Source organism: Schistocerca piceifrons, chromosome 6, assembly GCF_021461385.2.
Source record: "Schistocerca piceifrons isolate TAMUIC-IGC-003096 chromosome 6, iqSchPice1.1, whole genome shotgun sequence".
Lineage (NCBI taxonomy): Eukaryota > Metazoa > Arthropoda > Insecta > Orthoptera > Acrididae > Schistocerca > Schistocerca piceifrons.
In genome coordinates, this window is record NC_060143.1 from 315,078,882 (window position 1) to 315,097,779 (window position 18,898).

The 18,898-nt window shown below is 38.8% G+C and overlaps 1 protein-coding gene across 1 annotated transcript in view; it reads right to left on the minus strand.

Moving 5' to 3' along the window:
* Positions 1 to 18,898, minus strand: part of LOC124802479 (probable methyltransferase TARBP1) — a 123,282-nt gene that overhangs the window by 12,509 nt on the left and 91,875 nt on the right. Inside the window, exon 9 of the mRNA XM_047263287.1 lies at positions 4,654 to 4,973. Coding sequence (XP_047119243.1) covers positions 4,654 to 4,973 — 320 coding nt within the window. The remainder of the gene's footprint in view (positions 1 to 4,653; positions 4,974 to 18,898) is intronic.

Below are 18,898 nucleotides of genomic sequence, written 5' to 3' on the forward strand. Positions count from 1 at the left end.
CACATACTCCTTGGTAAGGTACAACCCCCCCCCCCCCCCCTCCCAAACACACACACACCACTTACTTTTAATGTCTGGTTATGTGTTTCATAGATTCATAAACATATTCAAGGGAAAGAGTACCATATTTGTTGTTTGAATTCAATAAGGTGAAGAACCATACTCATGAACCAAATTACACAGTGCAACAAACAAATATGCAACACTAAAGTAAGTGTATCAAAGTTCTCACCAGGGAGAACACAGGTCTTAAAATATCAACCTGCAGCAACAACAGGGAGCACGTGAAAAGTGACAAATCAGAGCATAAAAGTCACAGCCCACCACATTTTTCTTTTATTTTCCTTTATTTTTAAATAAATAAAATTAAGTTTTAAATAGACAGCAATTCTCCACCCTCAACACAAATAAACACTCCATGCATACCTGGGGGAATACACCAGTAACAACCTGCAGAATGTCACATTGATGAACTCATGAACTTTTCTTTTTTTTAGTAATGCAATATGCATTCTAAGTGGCCACTTGTTGATGATGACAATGATGTGATAGTCGCAACAGATAGTGACATGTATGCCTTTTATTACTAGATAAAACATCATAAAGTAATATTTGTTCTCTGACTGGTATCATCAAATCTTTCACGTCACTACAGAAAGTTGTCAATGATAAACACTGGAGAGTGCTGGGTAGAATACAATAATTGTTTGATTAAAGGTAACAGCTCACCGTACAACAAAGGTATTAACAAGCACAGAAAGAAGAATTAAACTACTATTAAGCTTTCAGGCAATGTCCTTCCTCAGAACAAACTGACAACAAACATTTGCACACACCGAAATGCACAAAAAACTGCCACATCATGTATGATGTTTAAATTCATTACTTCTGTGCTACTAACTCTATTCACAGTAAATTTCACACACAGTATCCACATATGCAGCGAAATACACCTCAAATTTATTTTATAGTACCACACGTAGTTAAGGAGATATGACATCATAAACACTGAGATCTGCGAAAATCTGCCGCATTTTGCATGGCCTTTAAATTTATTACTTTTTTTGCTACTACCTCTATTGATGATTGATGACACATTTTGTAGATAGTATCCACATATGCTGCCAAATACACCTAGACAAATACATCATTCTATGACACATATTTCAAGAGATAAGATGCCCCTTTACTACTAAGACACTCCTACAGTTGAGTCCACTTAAGAAAATCCCTGATACCTTGCTGTGCTTTTGACAGCTTCCAACTGCAAAGCGCAAACAGCTATAGGTGAAAACAATTGCCATCAACAGAGCTATGAAGAGATGCTGCCCTGGATATGTTTACAAAAATCGCAATGCCTGGTTTGTCAGCTTGTAGTATATACTCACATAATGTTCAATGGTAAAATTTTAGTCACGTTAGATAAATTTTATATTTTCAGATCAAGTTCTATGAAGATCCAAAATGGTTATCGAATTCTTGTTTGTTGTTGTGGTCTTCAGCCCAAAGACTGGTTTGATGCAGCTCTCTCTGCTTCTCAACCCTGTTTAAGCCTCTTCATCTCCAAATAACTACTGCAACATGCATCCTTTGGAACCTGCTTTGTACATTCATCTCTTTGTCTCCCTCAACAGTTTTTAATTTCCATATTTCCCTCCAATGCTCCCTTTATGTCACAGAATGTGTCCTACCCAACTGATCTCTTCCTTTAGTTAAGTTACACCACAAATTTCTTTTCTCCCCAATTCTATTAAGCACATTCACTTTGGCTACATGATCTACCTATCTAATCTTCAGCATTCTTATGCAGTCCACAGTTCAAAAGTTTCTAGTCTCTTTTGGTCTAAACTGTTTATCATCCACATTTAACATCCAATCAAGGCTGTACTCCAGACAAACGCCTTCAGAAAAAGGCTTCCTAATACATAAATTTGTATTTGATGTCAACAAATTTCTCTTCAATACAAATACTTCTCTTGCATTGCCAGTCTACATTTTACATCATCTCTGCTTTGACCATCATCAGTTGTTTACTGCCCAAATAGGAACATTCATATACTACCTCCTGTGTCTCATTCTCTAACCTAATTCCCTAAGCATCACCTGATTTAACTCAACTACATTCTATTATCCTTGTTTTGCATTTTTTTTATGTCCATCTTGTATTGTTCATTCAAGACATTGTCCATTCTGTTCAACTGCTCTTCCATGTCCTTTGCTGTATCTGATAGAATGACAATGTCAGTGGCAAACCCCAAAGATTTTATTTCTTATCCCTGGACTTTAATCCCTTCTCCAAATTTTTCTTTAGTTTGCTTTACTGCTACCTCAATTTACAAATTGAACAACACTGGTGATAGGCTATATCAATCCTTTCTCAACCACTGCTTCCCTTTCATGCCACTCAACTCTTCTAATTGCCATGTTGTTTCTGTACAAGTTGTAAATAACCTTTCAATCCCTGTATTTTACCCCTGCGTCCTTCAGAATTTCAAACAGTATATCCCAATTGACATTGTCAAAAGTTTTCTCTACATCTACAAAAGCTATAAATTTAGGTTTACCTTTCCTTAACTTATCTTCTCAGATTTGTCGTAGCGTAAGTATTGCTGTGTGTGTACCTACATTTCTCCATAATCGAAACTGATCTTCCCTGAGGTCAGCTTCTACCAACTTTTCCAGTCTTCTGTAAATAATTCATATTAGTATTTTGCAATCACCATTTATTGAACTGATAGTTCGATAATATTCACACCTGTTAGAAATTGCTTTCTTTGGTATTCAAATTATTAAAGTCTTAGGGTATTTTGCCTGTTTCATACATCTTGCATACCAGGTGGAATAGTTTTGTCATGGCTGGCTCTCCCAAGGACATCACTAGTTCTGAAAGAATGTTGTCTATTACAGGGTCTTGTTTGACTTGGTCTTTCAGTGCTCTGACACTTTCTTCTCACAGTAAAGTATCTCCCATCCCATCTTCATTTACATCCTCTTCCCTTTATATAATACTGTCTTCAACATAATTTCCTTTGTACAGACCCTCTATGTACTCCTTCCACCTTTCATCATTTCCTTCCTTGCTCAGTACTCGTTTTTCGCCTGAGCTCTTGATATTCATACAGCTGATATTCTTTTCTCCAAAAACCTCTTTAATTTTCCTATAGGCTCTATCTAGCTTCCTCTAATTAAATAAACTTATGTATCCTTACATTTGTCATCTAACCATTCCTGCTTATCCATTTTGAATTTCCTGTTAATCTCAGTTTTTAGACATTTGTATTCTCTTTCACCTGCTTCATTATTATATTTTCTCCTTTCATCAATTAAATTCAACATCTCCTGTGAGATGTTGAATTTAATTGATGAAAGGAGACAGACATGGCACTGGCTTGTTACCTATTATGTCCTCTGCTGCATTCACTATTTCATCTCTAAGCTACACACTGTGTTACTTACTCCAATTTCAGTCAATAATTGGCTAAAGCTTCCTCTCAAACTCTCAATATCATCTGATCGTTTCAACTTCTACCTATTTGCAGTTTCTTCAGTTTTAATGTACAGTTCATAGCCAATAAATTGTGGTCAGAGTCAACATCTGCCCCTGAAAATGCCCCACAGTTTAAAATCTGGTTCCAAAATCTCTGTCTTACCATTATAGAATAAATCTGAAACCTTCCCGTGTTTCCAGGTCTCTTCCACATATAGAACCTTCTTTCATGATTTTAAACAAAGAGGGTCTTGGCTTTGTGTTTATCTTGGCTACAATAATGCATTCACTATGCTGTTAGTAGTGGCTTACCCTTCATTATTAGGTGTACTCCTGCATTACCCTTATCTGTTTTTGTATTTACAACCCTTTACACAACTGACCATAAGTCCTCTTCATCCTACCATTGAACTTCACTAACCTCATTTACTTACTTCAACCTATCCATCTCCCTTATTAAATTTTCTAGCCTACCTGCTCAATTAAGGGATCTAACATTCCATGCTCTGACCTATAGACTGCTACTTTTGTTTCCCGACGACATCATCCTCCTAAACAGTCCCAACCCAGAGATCCAAATGGGGGACTATTTTATCTTCGGAAAATTTTACTACGAGGATACCATCATCATTTAACCACACAGTAGAGCTGCATGCCCTCAGGAGCTGTAGTTTCCCTTTGCTTTCAGCCATTCCCAGTACCAGCACAGCAAGGCTATGCTGATTGATATGTTGCAAGACCACACCAGTCAATCATTCAGACTGCTGCACCTGCAACTAGTGAAGAGACTGCAGCCTCTCTTAAGGAACCATATCTGTGTCTGGCCACTCAGCAGATACCTCTCTGTTGTGGTTCCACCTATGGTACGGCTACTTGCATTGTTGAGGCATACAAGCCACCCCGTCATAGCAAGGTCTATGGTCTGCTGTTTGTTGTTAGTTAAGTAAAACACTGCCTGAGGCACACTTGCTGCAGATGAGTTAACTAATGACTGTCTTTATATAATAAATAATTGGATTTGGTACATTCTACTGTGAACTCTGATTTCAATTTTCAGAATTTATCATGTGAGAAAAGTTAGTGAGACCTCAGAACGAGTAACAGTTTTTCAGTACATAGATATTACATATCTGAATTAGATACTTTGTACAAATTAATCTACTTACTTCAATAATATTTAGCCATCTCTCAGCTGAAACACTTAAATTTTGGAATTGCTTGTCTTCCAGGTATTTCAGATTACCAATAACATACTGAGCAACTCCAAAGACTTCACATGTTCTGCAGAGCCCACCCAAGTTTGGTGCACGGTCAATGAGAGATGCAATAACTATTAGGCCCTCCTGGGCAACAGCCTTTTTGTCTTGGAGCATAGTTTCTGAGAATACACTCAATGAATCTGCATCATGCAACATATACTTCCAAGGAATAACTTTTTTCTGCACATTATTCATTTCTTCAATGACACAGTCTTCTTCAGGCTGATCTGTAAAATTGGTAATTTAGTAACAACACATCTGTAAAGTAACTGAATGAATAAGACTCACATTTTCATAGTAAACACAAATACATGGGAATGTCAAAGTCATAAATTGTGTATGAAGTACAGAAATGGCTAGAGCACTGGAGTGTGTGGCCGATATGCATGGTCTTTAGCTGGTTGTGGGCTAGAAGAATGACGGTCAACAGACATCGAATAGCTTGGTAGAAATGGTGGAAGATAATAAGACACTACCTCACCCTCACCTAATGACATAGTCACTTGTTCGGGGTGTATGGCCTCATGTGTTTCATGGGATTCAGACTGCTTGCACAAAGTTACATAGTCGCACATTATCCAGGAATGATGCACCTCCTTTACTCTCCACTACATCTTGTGCAGTGTTTCCTTATATGCATAGTAGGGCCACATGCCTGTGTGGTCACACTTGGTGTGTGCATACCCATATGAAGGTCAGTGAGGGAACCACTGACTGAGTGAAACCAAGCTCCATGAAAAGTGTGCAATGCAGAAACAGAGCCACTCACGCGGTTTCACCATTTGGATTCAGTTCTCTAGAAATGATCATCCAAATCTACGACTAAGCTTATAAATTGTTTCGGCATTGATCCAAAAAAGTATGCATAGTTCTTTAATATAATAACATAAGCTAATTTTAATTTATCAAATACTGTTGATGGTAAAAACTGTTTTAATAATTTGGTCAACACTATATTTATGTTAAATTAAAAGGACAGATTGCTGCTCAACATATACAGGAAATCTTGAGTCGCAGACAGGCACAAGACTGCTATATGTATAAGTTTTCAGCCAAAAGGCCTTCTTCTGAATAAGAAAACACACATGCACACACACATATTCACACAAGTATATCTCACTGTCTCTGGCCTCTGAGGCTGGTGTGTGTGTGTGTGTGTGTGTGTGTGTGTGTGTGTGTGTGTTTCTAATGCAGAAAAAGGCCTTTTGGCTGAAAGCCTAAATTTATATTTTAAATTTAATTTCATTGTGCCTGTCACCAACTCAGTGTCTACTCTATCTGGTGAGTAGCAATCTACCCTTTTTGTAATACTGTCATTATTCCATCCTGGACTTTCCTTTGTTTGATTTTACATTTATGTTAGTTACTTACTAGATCATTTGCACATTTCCTATGAAAAGAATGAACTTGCAAATTGCAATTACAGTTCCACAACAACTGTACAATATTCCAGAATAAATTAAAATTTGTGCTGAACCTGGACTCAAACCTGGATTTCCCACTTGTCACGAGCAGTTGCCTTAAGCATTTTGGTCATCCCGACACTCTTCCAGGAGTAGCCCACACTTCCATGTATCGTGGTGTCTACTCTTCCTTATGCTCACTCTGTGTTACCATGATTACTGCTCTGGGTGAGACATAGTTCTGTCTTGTCATTGCCTTGTTATGGCATGAAAAAATACTGCTTTGCAGTGTCACAGCACTGCAGTACTTGATACTGTAGCAAGGCAAAGATGAGAGAAAACTGTATCTCACCCTGTGCAGCAATGATGATAATAAGCACAAGGGAGAGTACACACCAGGACAAATAGGCGTGTGGGCTGCTCCTGGAAGCGTGTTCAGGTGACCAAAGTGGTTAAGGCAACCACTTGTGACAAGCAGAAAAATCCAGGTTTGAATCCCAGTCCGGCACAAATTTTAATTTGTTTGAAATATTCTAAAATTGATGAGGAACCATAATTCCAATTTGCAAGTTCATTCTTAATTGAATACAGCTTCTGTTCAGTGCAGTGCAGTGCAGTGTCTGGACACTGCACTATACAATTCCTGTAAAGAAAGTGTGAATTATGTCAGCTTTCCGTATGTCCTTCAATAGCCATTCAGAGATTATGAAATAGCACATCAGCTTACATTTAAAAAGGAAAAAACCTCTGCATTATTCATTGAAACTGCCAAAGTTACTAGTGGAACATACTTAAATTTAACAACAAAGTACACACATCTAGAGTTTCAATAACAATTCTTTTATAGAATGTAGTAAGTTCTCCACAATAAATGAAGTGAGATTAGATTTAAAATTTGCTTTGTTATCTGACACACATTTTATGTTATGTGGCAAATGATCAAAGTTTGTGGCTGGGTACCAAACACCTTTCTAAGCCATCACAGTATTAACTGTGAGAGGTGATATACTGAAGGCAGCAGAGAATCAAACAGGTAGAGAGACAAGGCCTAGAAGAAATCCTTCGATATCAAGGAGGTACTGAATTTAATTGATCAAAGGAAAAAATATAAAACTGCAGCAAGTGAAGCAGGTGAAAGGGAATACAAACATCTAAAAAATGAGACTGACCAGACGTGGGAAATGGCAAAGCAGGTGTGGCCAGAGGACAAATTTAAGTCTATAAAAGCATGTATAACTAGGAAAAAGATAGACACCACTTTCAGGAAAATTAAAGAAGTCAAAACCTGGTCCCTGGGGTAGAGGACATTCTGTCAGAACTTGGGAGAGCCAGCCATGATTAAACTATTCCACCAGGTGTCCAAGATTATGAGACACGGTAATAACCTAAGACTTCAAGAAGAATGTAATAACTCCAATTACAATGGTGAGTCAAATGAAAACCTTAAATATTTTTTTAAATATTATTTATCATGCAGAAGTGGTACAAAGCTGTATCACTTTTCAACATAATCTCCTCCATGCTCAGTGCAAGTCCTCCAGTGCTTACAAAGTGCATAAATTCCTTTAGAAAAAAATTCTTTTGGTAGTCTGAGCAACCACTCATGCACCGCATGGCATACCTCTTCATTAGAACGGAACTTCTTTCCTCCCATTGCGTCTTTGAGTGGTCCAAACATATGGAAATCACTTGGGGCAAGGTCTGGCGAGTATGGTGAATGAGGAAGACACTCAAAATGCAGGTCTGTGATTGTTGCAACTGTTGTATGGGCAGTGTGGGGCCTTGCATTGTCATGTTGCAAAAGGACACCTGCTGACAGCAATCCACGTCACTTTGATTTGATTGCAGGCCGCAGATGATTTTTTTAGGAGATTTGTGTATGATGCACTGGTAACAGTGGTCCCTCTAGGCATGTAATGCTCCAAAATGACACCATTTTTGTCCCCAAAAGAGAGACAGCATAACCTTCCCTGCTGATGGTTCTGTTTGAAATTTCTTTGGTTTTGGTGATGAGGAATGGCGCCATTCCTTGCTTGCTCTCTTCATTTCCGGTTGGTGGAAGTGAACCCAGGTTTCGTCCCCAGTAACGATTCTTGCAAGGAAGCCATCACCTTCTCGTTCAAAGTGCTGAAGAAGTTCTTCACAAGCATCAACACAATGTTCTCTCATTTCAGGAGTCAGCTGCCGTGGCACCCATCTTGCAGACAGTTTGTGAAACTGAAGCACATCATGCAGAATGTGGCATGCTGACGCACGACTAATCAGTAAACATGCTGCAATGTCATTCAGTGTCACTCGGCGGTTTTCCTTCACTATGGCTTCAACTGCTGCAATGTTCTGTGGAGTCACAACTCGTTATGCCTGACCTGCACGAGGAGCATCTTCCACTGAAGTCACACCATTTGTGAGCTCCATTCGTACACTTGCTGCTGTGACAAACATGCATCACTGTACTGAACCTTCATTCTTCAATGAATTTCAATAGGTTTCACACTTTCACTACACAAAAATTGAATAATAGAACGCTGTTCTTCCCTGGTGCAAGTCGCAAGTGGGGCGGCCATCTTTATACTGATACTGCGACGGTATGTGTGCATCTGCACTATGCTGCCACCTACAGGCCATTCTGCATGCTGCACGCTTACCCACTTACAGGATAATGGCGCAAAATTTCGATTTGTTATTACAAATTTAAGGTTTCCATTTGACTCACCCTTGTACAAATAAAGCACATGCTGACAGATAAGAACATTACCCAATTATCAGTTTAATAAATAGTGGTTGCAAAATACCGACATGAATAATTTACAGGAGAATGGAAAAACTGGTCCTACAACTTATCTTAGAAAATAGGTTATAGACAGCCAAATCTATGTTTATAACATTTGTAGATTTGGCGAAAACTTCTGACAGTGCTGAGTGAAAGATATGCTTTAAATTTCTGAAGGCAGCAAGGGTAAAATAAAGGGATAGAAAGGTTGTTTACAACTAGTACAAAAACCAGATGGCAGTTATACAAGTCAAAAGGAATGAAAAGGAAGCAGGGGGTTGAGAAGAGAGTGAGAAAGGGTTATAGCCTATCCCCAATTTTACCCAATCTGTACATTGAACAGTCTATGAAGGAAAGCAAGGAGAAATTTGGAAAGGTAAATTAAAGTTCAGGGAGAAGAAATAAAAACTTTGCAGTTTGCCAATGACATTGTAATTCTGTCAGAGACAGCAAATGAGTTAGAAGGGAAGTTGAATCGAATGTCTTGAACACAGGAAATAAAATGAATACAAAAAAAAAAGCAGAAAAAGGATAATGGAATGTAGCTGAATTAAAGCAGATGATGCTGATATATTACGGCCGAAGTAGAGACAATACAAAATGTAAAATGGCAATGGCAAGAAAAGTGTTTATGAAGAACAGTAACTGGTTAACAACGAATATAAATTTATGTGTTAGGAAGTCTTTTCTGAAGTTATGTGTCTGGAGTGTAGGTTTGTATGGAAGTGAAATGTGGACAATAAACAGTTCAGAAAAGAAGAGACAAGAAACTTCTGAAATGTGGACTGCAGAAGAGCAGGTGCTTAATACAATTGGGGAGAAAAGAAATTTGTGGCGTAACTTGGCTAAGAGACAGGATTGATTGATAAGATTCATTCTCAGACATCAAGAAATCTGAAAATTTAGTACCAGACGGAAGTGTAAGGCTGTAAAAATTGCAGAGGAAGACCAAGAGATTAGTACAGTAAGCAGGTTCAAATGGATGTGGGTTGAAGCAGTTAGTCAGAGATGAAGAGGCATGCATAGGATACAGCAGTGTGGAGCACAGCATCAAACTAGTCTTCAGACTGAAGACCACAACAACAACAGCAATAACAACACTGCAGCACCATTAGTAGAATGCAAGGAATACTGGATCATTACTACTCTGGCAAATATATAAATTTCTCTTTCCTGTTTACTAGATATTGGAATCCCTTCAGTATAAATTGTGTAATTTTTAATGGAATTTGTGCACAGTCTTTTAAGTTAAGTAAAGCTATCATCAACCTGAATATTGGTTTGAAGACCACAGTGCTTTACTGTGTATGCTCCTACTGGAGGTAAAAAATGGTGCATTTTTCACATTAACAACCACTTCCAGTGATAAATGACTGATAGAAATAATACGACTAACTGGGGATAAAAACCGATACCTCTGAAGCTATAATCTGAAACACTACCACTGAGCCATCAAATCATTTTGGATGGCTACTTTTAATATTGGCCAGAATTTAGTATGAAATATATTTAACATTAACATCCATTTCCACATATTCCTAATTTTATTCCAATCATAACAGACTACCCACTAAAAATGTGTTCTGGTATAATTTACAATCTACAATTCTGTTTGGACATATCTAAGAGCTTAAGTGGCTAGATTCCTCATTTGAACTAGCTGTCCACAATGGTCAGACTGTGCACTTACAATGGCGTAAAAATTAATTTTTCAGTCTGAACAATGATTATGAAAATATTATTACATTGAAATCTCACTATCTTGCAGAATACGTGTTTGAATACACAATAATAGAATCAGATTGTAACTGAAGAATAATGTTGTCAACTCTACACCCACCACCCCTCCCCCGCCCCTGTCATAACCTTTTAAGAAATTTATATTGAAATCTCCACAAACTGTTAACAGTTTATTTTTGGTTGACTGTTAGTTCAACAATGAACCTGGATTTCTCATAAATAGCTTAAAGTTTTCCAGTGGGGATCTATAAACTGTTAAAATTATTAACAGACGTATTCCTCAGTAACAACTCACAATCACTTGTTTCTAAGTTCTAGGCTTGTTACAATGTTTTTCACTGTTATCAACCTTTACCCAACTCTTCCTTTTCCCATAGTCTGCCCACATGAACGCGATGCTGGTCTGTAACCACTTATTAAGCTTCTGTATCCCTGTGATTACATTGCTTTAAGGGATGCAGTTTTGTGTTTGTACCATACAGCTTTATTTAAATGAAAATAATCAGTTTTCAAAAACATAATGTAGCTGGATACATAAAAAAATCTACTCACCAAGTGATGGCAGGAGAAAACATACATGCAAGTTAAAGAAGTGTGCAAGTTTTTCGAGCCAGTGGCTCCTTCTTTTGGCAGAAGGGTTGAAGGACAAGGAAGAAGGATTAAGGAAAAAGAATCGTGAGGTTTTGGAAATGGGGAGAGTTTGGAAAAGTCACCCAGAACCCTGGGTCAGGGGAGACTCACTGTACAAAACAAGGGGGAAAGACTGATTTGGGAACTGCACCATCCAATAGGCCTTCCCTGACGCAGGGATCTGGGTGACTTTTCCAAACTCTCCCCCATTTCCTAAACCTCACCAGTCCTTTTCCTTCATCCCTCTTCCTACCCCTTCAATCCTTTTGCCAGAAGAACGAGCCACTGGCTCCGAAATCATGCACATTTCTTTAGCCTTCATATGTGTTCTCTCTTGCCAATGCTTGCTGAGTTATTTCTTTTATCTATCCAATTATATTAAAATTTTATTTTAGCTCTTCAGTGATAGCTAGGGATTATAGTATACAAATACATACACTATGAAGCATAGAACACCAGTCATTATAGGCCAAATAAATATCTAGTGCAGGAACATTCCAAGTAAGTCCAGTTCTGGAGCAAAACATTGAATACTGGACTAATATAAATTATCCAAAGTGAAGTCTAGCCATAAACAGAGTCCATAAAGTATACCAGAAAACTGAGTCCGCATGAAGTTGATGGCAAACACAGAATGATCTGTAGTGGCCAATGTGGCCTTTTTATTTGTGAATCATTACCAAAGGTGCTGCTCATGAGACTTGCCGAGAGTGTGGTTTATGGTAATATTTAGAGCTCAACAGCTGTGGTACAACTACTACACTTGAGCTGTGGGAGAAGCAATCAAGTGCCTGCTGTAAACTTTGGTCTAGCTGGAAGCAGTGTGCCTCTTTAGTACGTAATTCAACCTTTGGGCTCATTGGAGGGCATGGTAAGCAATTGGCATTGGAGTGCTGTGCAGAAGGATGATAATGAACAGAATGTTCAGATGGAGCTCACATCTATGTAACAATTGCCTCTTTTTTTGCAGCAGAAGGGCGAGTGGGCCAAACCAGGTGATGAGAGGCTTGTTGTCCATTATGACATGATGTTCTGTGCCTTATAAGAACCTATTACACTTCAGGAAGGAGGTACGGATATACCACAGCCAGTAGGATGATTCTGAATATAGTAAAGCTGTGTTCAAACTGATCTTCAGACTGAGTACAGGTCACTGTAAGAAAAACTTATTTTACGGATGCTGCACATTATGCCTGATGCCTGTTTCTCAATTTGGAATAATTCATCTGAGTTGGCATTAATGTTTTTATTGCATATGCTATAGTGGGATGTCCATCCCCATGAACCATGGACCTTGCCGTTGGTGGGGAGGCCTGCGTGCCTCAGCGATACAGATAGCTGTACCATACGTGCAACTACAACAGAGGGGTATCTGTTGAGAGACCAGACAAACCTGTGGTTCCTGAAGAGGGACAGCATCCTTTTCAGTAGTTGCAAGGGCAACAGTCTGGATGATTGACTGATCTGGCCTTGTAACATAAAACAAAACGGCCTTGCTGTGCTGGTACTTTGAACGGCTGAAAGCAAGGGGAAACTACATTCGTAATTTTTTCAGAGGGCATACAACTCTACTGTATGGTTAAATGACGATGGCATCCTCTCGATTAAAATATACCAGAGATAAAACAGTCCCCCATTTGGATCTCCGGGCAGGGACAACTCAGAAGGATGGCATTAGCAGGAGAAACAAAACTGGCATTCTACAGATCGGAGTGTGGAATGTTGGATATCTTAATTGGGCAGGTAGGTTAGAAAATTTAAAAAGGGAAATGGATAGGTTGAAGTTGGAAATAGTGGGAATTAGTGATTTTGGTGGCAGGAAGAACAGGACTTCTGGTCAGGTGAATACAGGGTTATAAACACAAAATGAAATAGGTCAAACAATGGAAAATCCAGGATGGAATGTAAGAATATTATGAGAAGGATAGTTGCTACTCACCATATAGCAGAGATGCTGAGTCGCAGATACGCACAACAAAAAGACTCTCAATTACAGCTTTCAGCCGTTAAGGCATTTGTCAACAATGGACACACATACGTGCATACACTCACGCAAACGCAACTCACACAGACGATTGCAGTCTCAGGCAACTGAAACCACACCAAATAGGAGTAGCACAGGAGTAGGTTTAATAATGAATTTAAAAAATAGGAATGCGGATAAGTTACTATGAACAGCATAGTGCACACATTATTGTAGCCAAGATAGAAATGAAACCCACTCCCCCCAGAGTAGTAAAAGTTTATATGCCAACTAGCTCTGCAGATGAGGAGGAGATTGAGGAAATATATGGTGAGATAAAGAAATTATTCAGGCAGATAAGCGAGGCAAAAATTTAATAGTCATGGGGGAGAGGAATTCAATAGCAGGAAAAGTTAGAGAAGGAAAAGTAGTAGGTGAATATTGACTAGGGGACAGGAACGAAAGAGGAAGCCGCCTGGCAGAATTTCGCACAGAGCATAATTTAATCACATCTAACACTTGGTTTAAGAATCATGAAAGAAGGCTGTATACATGGAACATGGTTTCAGATTGATTATATAATGGTAAGACAGAGATTTTGGAATCAGGTTTTAAACTGTAAGACATTTCCAGGGCCAGATGTGGACTCTGACCACAATCTGTTGGTTATGAACAGCAGATTAACACTGAAGAAACTGCAAAAAGATAGGATTTTAAGGAGATATGACCTGGGTAAACTGAAATAACCATAGCTTGTAGAGAGTTTCAGAGGGAGCATTAGGCAACAATTGACAAGAACAGGCAAAAAGAATACAGTAGCAGAAGAATGGGTAGCTTTGACAGATGAAATAGTGAAGGCAGCAGAGGATCAAGTAGGTAAAAAGACGAGGGCTAGTAAAAATCCTTGCGTAACACAAGAGATGTTAAATTTAATCGATGAAATGAGTAAATATAAAAATGCAATAAATGAAGCAGGTGAAAGGCAATACAAACATCTAAAAAATGAGAACAACAGAAAGTGCAAAATGGCTAAGCAGGAATGACCAGAGGACAAATGTAAGGATGTAAAGCATACATCACTAGGGTAAGATAGATGCTGCCTACAGGAAAATTAAAGAGACCTAAGAAGCAAAGAGAACCAGCTGCATGAATATAAAGGACTCAGACAGAAAATCAGTCCTAAACAAAGAAGGGAAAGCAGAAACGTAAAAAGGAATATATAAAGGGTCTTTACAAGGGAGATGTACTTCAGGGTAATATTAGGGACATGTAAGAGGACGTAGATGAAGATGAGAAGGGAGATAAGATACTGTGTGAAGAATTTGACAAAGCACTGAAAGACATAAGTCAAAACAAGGCCCTGGAAGTAGACAACACTCCTTTAGAGCTACTGATAGTCTTGAGAGAGCCAGCAATGACAAAACTCTTCTATCTGATGAGCAAGATGTACGAGACAGGTGAAATACCCTCAGACTTCAAGAAGAATATAATAATCCCAATTCCAAAAAAAGCACATGCTGACAAGTGTGAAAACTACTGAACTATCAGTTTTTAAGTCACAGTTGCAAAATAATAACACGAAACCATTACAGATGAATGGAAAAACTGGTAGAAACTGACCTCAGGGAAGACCAATTTGGATTCCGGAGGAATGCAGGAACACACAAAGCAATACTGACCCTGCGACTTCTCATAGCAGATAGGTTAAGGAAAGGCAAACCTATGTTTACATCATTCGTAAACTTAGAGAAACCTTTTGACAATGTTAACCGGAATACTCTCTTTCAAATTATAAATGTGGCATGGCTAAAATACAGAGACTGACAAGCTATTTATTATTTGTACAGAAACCAGATGGCAGCTATAAGAGTTGAGGGGCACGAAAGGGAAGCAGTGGTTGAGAAGGGAATGAGACAGGGCTGTAGCCTATCCCCAATGTTGTTCAATCTGTATACTGAGCAAGCAGTGAAGGAAATGAAATAAAATTTGGAATAGCAATTGAAGTGCAGGGAGAGGAAATAACAACCTTGGTGTTTGCCGATGACATTGTAATTCCGTCAGAGATAGCAAAGGACTTGGAAAAACAGTTCACTGGAATCGGCAGTGTCTTGAAAAGAGGATACAAAATGAAAATCAACAAAAGCAAAATGAGGATTATTGAATGTAGTCGAATTAAATCTGGTGATGCTGAGGGAATTATGTAGGAAATTAGACACTTAATGTAGTATATGAGTTTTGCTATATGGGAAGCAAAATAACTGAGGATGATCAAATTAAGAAGGATATAAAATGTAAACTGATAATGGCAAGAAAAATGTTTCTGAAGAAGAGAAATCTGTTAATATCGAGTATAGATTTAAGTGTCAGGAAGTCCTTTCTGACAGTATTTGTGTGGGGTGTAGCCATGTATGGAAGTGAAATATACGAGGTGTGGCTAGAAAAAAACCGGACTAGTACTGGTGAAACAATAAAACGAATGCAATAAGGCTGAAAGTCGCGTGGCCTGTCACGTGACTCTCGCTCCGCCTACTGCTCGAGTTTCATCTACCTCCTGCACTCAGTCTGCCCGTGGCGTCTGTTTTAAGTAGTTGACGTTTTGTCTGTGCGTCGGAAAATGTTGAGTGTACAGAAAGAACAGCGTGTTAACATCAAATTTTGTTTCAAACTAGGAAAATCTGCAAGTGAAACGTTTGTAATGTTACAACAAGTGTACGGCGATGATTGTTTATCGCGAACACAAGTGTTTGAGTGGTTTAAACGATTTAAAGATGGCCGCGAAGACACCAGTGATGACACTCGCACTGGCAGACCATTGTCAGCAAAAACTGATGCAAACATTGAAAAAATCGGTAAACTTGTTCGACAAGATCGCCGTTTAACAATCAGAGCAGTTTCTGAGTTAACAGGAGTTGACAAGGAAAGTGTTAGGCAGATTCTTCATGAAAGTTTCAATATGAACAAAGTGTGTTCAAAAATGGTTCCAAAGTGTCTCACAATTGAACAGAAGGAACGCCGAAGAATGATTTGTTCTGACATCCTGGAAAACATCGAAAGTGATCCCACCTTCTTACAAAATGTTATTACTTGCGATAAATCGTGGTTTTTTACTTACGATACCGAAACTAAACGCCAATCGATGCATTGGAAAACTAATGGTTCTCCACGACAAAAAAAAAGCACGAATGTCAAAATCGAAATTCAAGGCAATGATGATTGTTTTTTTTGACATCAAAGGGATTGTGCACATTGATTGGGTACCAAAGGGACAAACAGTGAATTAGCATTACTACATTAGCGTCCTGGCTACCCTACGTGAGCAAGTACGGAGAAAACGGAACGATTTGTGGAGAAAAAAGTCATGGATCCTTCACCAAGACAATGCCCCAGCTCACAGTGCGTTGTCAGTGAAGACGTTTTTGGCAAAACACAACATTCCCATCTTAGATCATCCACCCTACTCACCTGATTTGGCCCCCTGTGACTTTTTTCTTTTCCCTAAAGTCAAGTCAACTTTGAAAGGAACTAGATTTGAGACTGTTGAAGCAGTAAAAGAAAAAGCGACGGAAGTAATGTATGGACTTACCGAAAATGATCTACAGCATTGCTATGAACAGTGGAAAATTCGTATGGAGCTGTGTAGAGACCGAGGAGGAGAGTACATTGAAGGAGATAACATGAAATTGTAAATAATTGTAAATAAATGTTTTTTCCAGCATCAGTCTGGTTTTTTTCTAGCTGCACCTTGTAGATGATAAACAGTTTAGATAAGAACAGAATAGAAGCTTTTGAAATATGGTGTTACAGAAGAATGCTGAAAATTAGATGGGTAGATCACGTAACTAAAGAGAAGGTACTGGATAGAACTGGGGAGAAGAGAAATTTGTGGTACAACCTGGCTAGAGGAAGGGATCAGTTGGTGGGACACATTCTGGGGCATCAAGGGATCACCAATTTAGTTCTTAAGGGAAAAGTGGGGGGTAAAAATCGTAGAGGGAGGCCAAGAGATGAATACAGTAAGCAGATTCAGAAGGATGTAGGTTGCAGTAGTTACTCAGAGATGAAGAGGCTTTGCAGTGCCTCAAGAATTTTGGGGTAAATTCTAGAAACACTCGGCCTTCCACCGTCTCAAACACCAAATATTTTAGGTACGAGTGTGCGAGAGTGAGTATGTTTATACCGATCCACCTGTTCCTATGTGCAGGTTGGAAGTTCGTTATTCGAAGATTGTAAGGGGGGCAAGTCACTGACGACGACAAGTGTTTGCCGCTTGTGCCACAGAAGATGTGAGGAGAACTCAACGAATAATTATGTCGTATTCTTTGATGTGTTAGTGTCTGTGGTGATAGTAGAAAAGACTATTGAACAGTTGAATATAGAGTGCTATGCACATTCATGTATTGGACTCGCTTGAGACTAGAGACTTTTAAATCATTTCATGTCTTAGTAATGAACAAAAAAAGACACACATACGCTATTTGAATATGTGTAAATGAGTTTAACGTGTAAGGAATAAGTTAACTTGCAGAAGTTATTATCTGTGAAAGTTGAAAATATAAAGTGATGGAACTGAAAAGTATTATAGGAGTACCAAAATTATTTCAATGATAAAGAAGTATTTTAATAAATTCCCTTAACCAGCTATACTCTTCGGAGAAGAAGCTTGTGGGAGATCGATGTAGCTGATTACCCAGAGAAGAGGATCGGATACACACAAGTTAACTGAATTGAGAGGCGTGTGTGCCTTGCAACCCAATATCACACTGTCTCTTGTCATCTGAAAACAATGGAACATGGCAATCTAAGTGACAGAGCCTGAAGAAAACGGGGATTTAAAAACAGAAATGGAAAGAAGATATTAGGTGTTGCCATAGCAACCAGGCCTAACAAGATATGAGAACGGTTTCCAGAAATCGTATTGAGTCCAATAATGAAATGGAAGAATGTTGCGAGTGCAATGCTATAAAAGACGTGAGAAAGTAATAGCGAAGAAAACTAGAGAGAAGATCTCAACTTTTCGACTAAGAAGATCGGGTGTGGAGAGTAAGCAGTCTTCACACACGTACATCACACCGACGCCGACTGCGCCAGCTGCTGCTCACTGGTGCTGACTCCACGTCCGCTTGCTGACGAAGATGCTGAAACCAATGTCTGACGCTGCCAGGGCCAGTGCTGTTCTCCAGTGCTGATTACACATTCGCTTACTAACAGAGCTAAAACTCTATGCTGAGTGAACGAAAAACAATAATGTTTTGATAAAAGTTGAGGGGATGAGTGAATAATAAACTTTTAGTGTAGTTATTGTGCTCAGTGGTGAATTTTTTTTTATACGATTACTAGGTCGAAGATCAATAAAATTATGGATCAAGAACAGCAACAAACTTCAGAACCAGCCATGGCCATGACAATGAATAGGGACACGCCAGACTGGACTGAAGTAGCAAATTTAATCAAAGGACTAAGTCTAAAGTTAGACTTGGTAAATACTCAACTAAATGCTAGATTAGATGACCAGAAGGCTGATTCAGCCACTCTAAGTGAAAAATTAAATGCTCAGGATGAAGCCCTATGGAGAGAAGTAGGTTTAGTATATTCTAGTTTAAATGCTCAGAGTGAAACCTTGAACAGTCAAGCAGTGAACACAGTTCT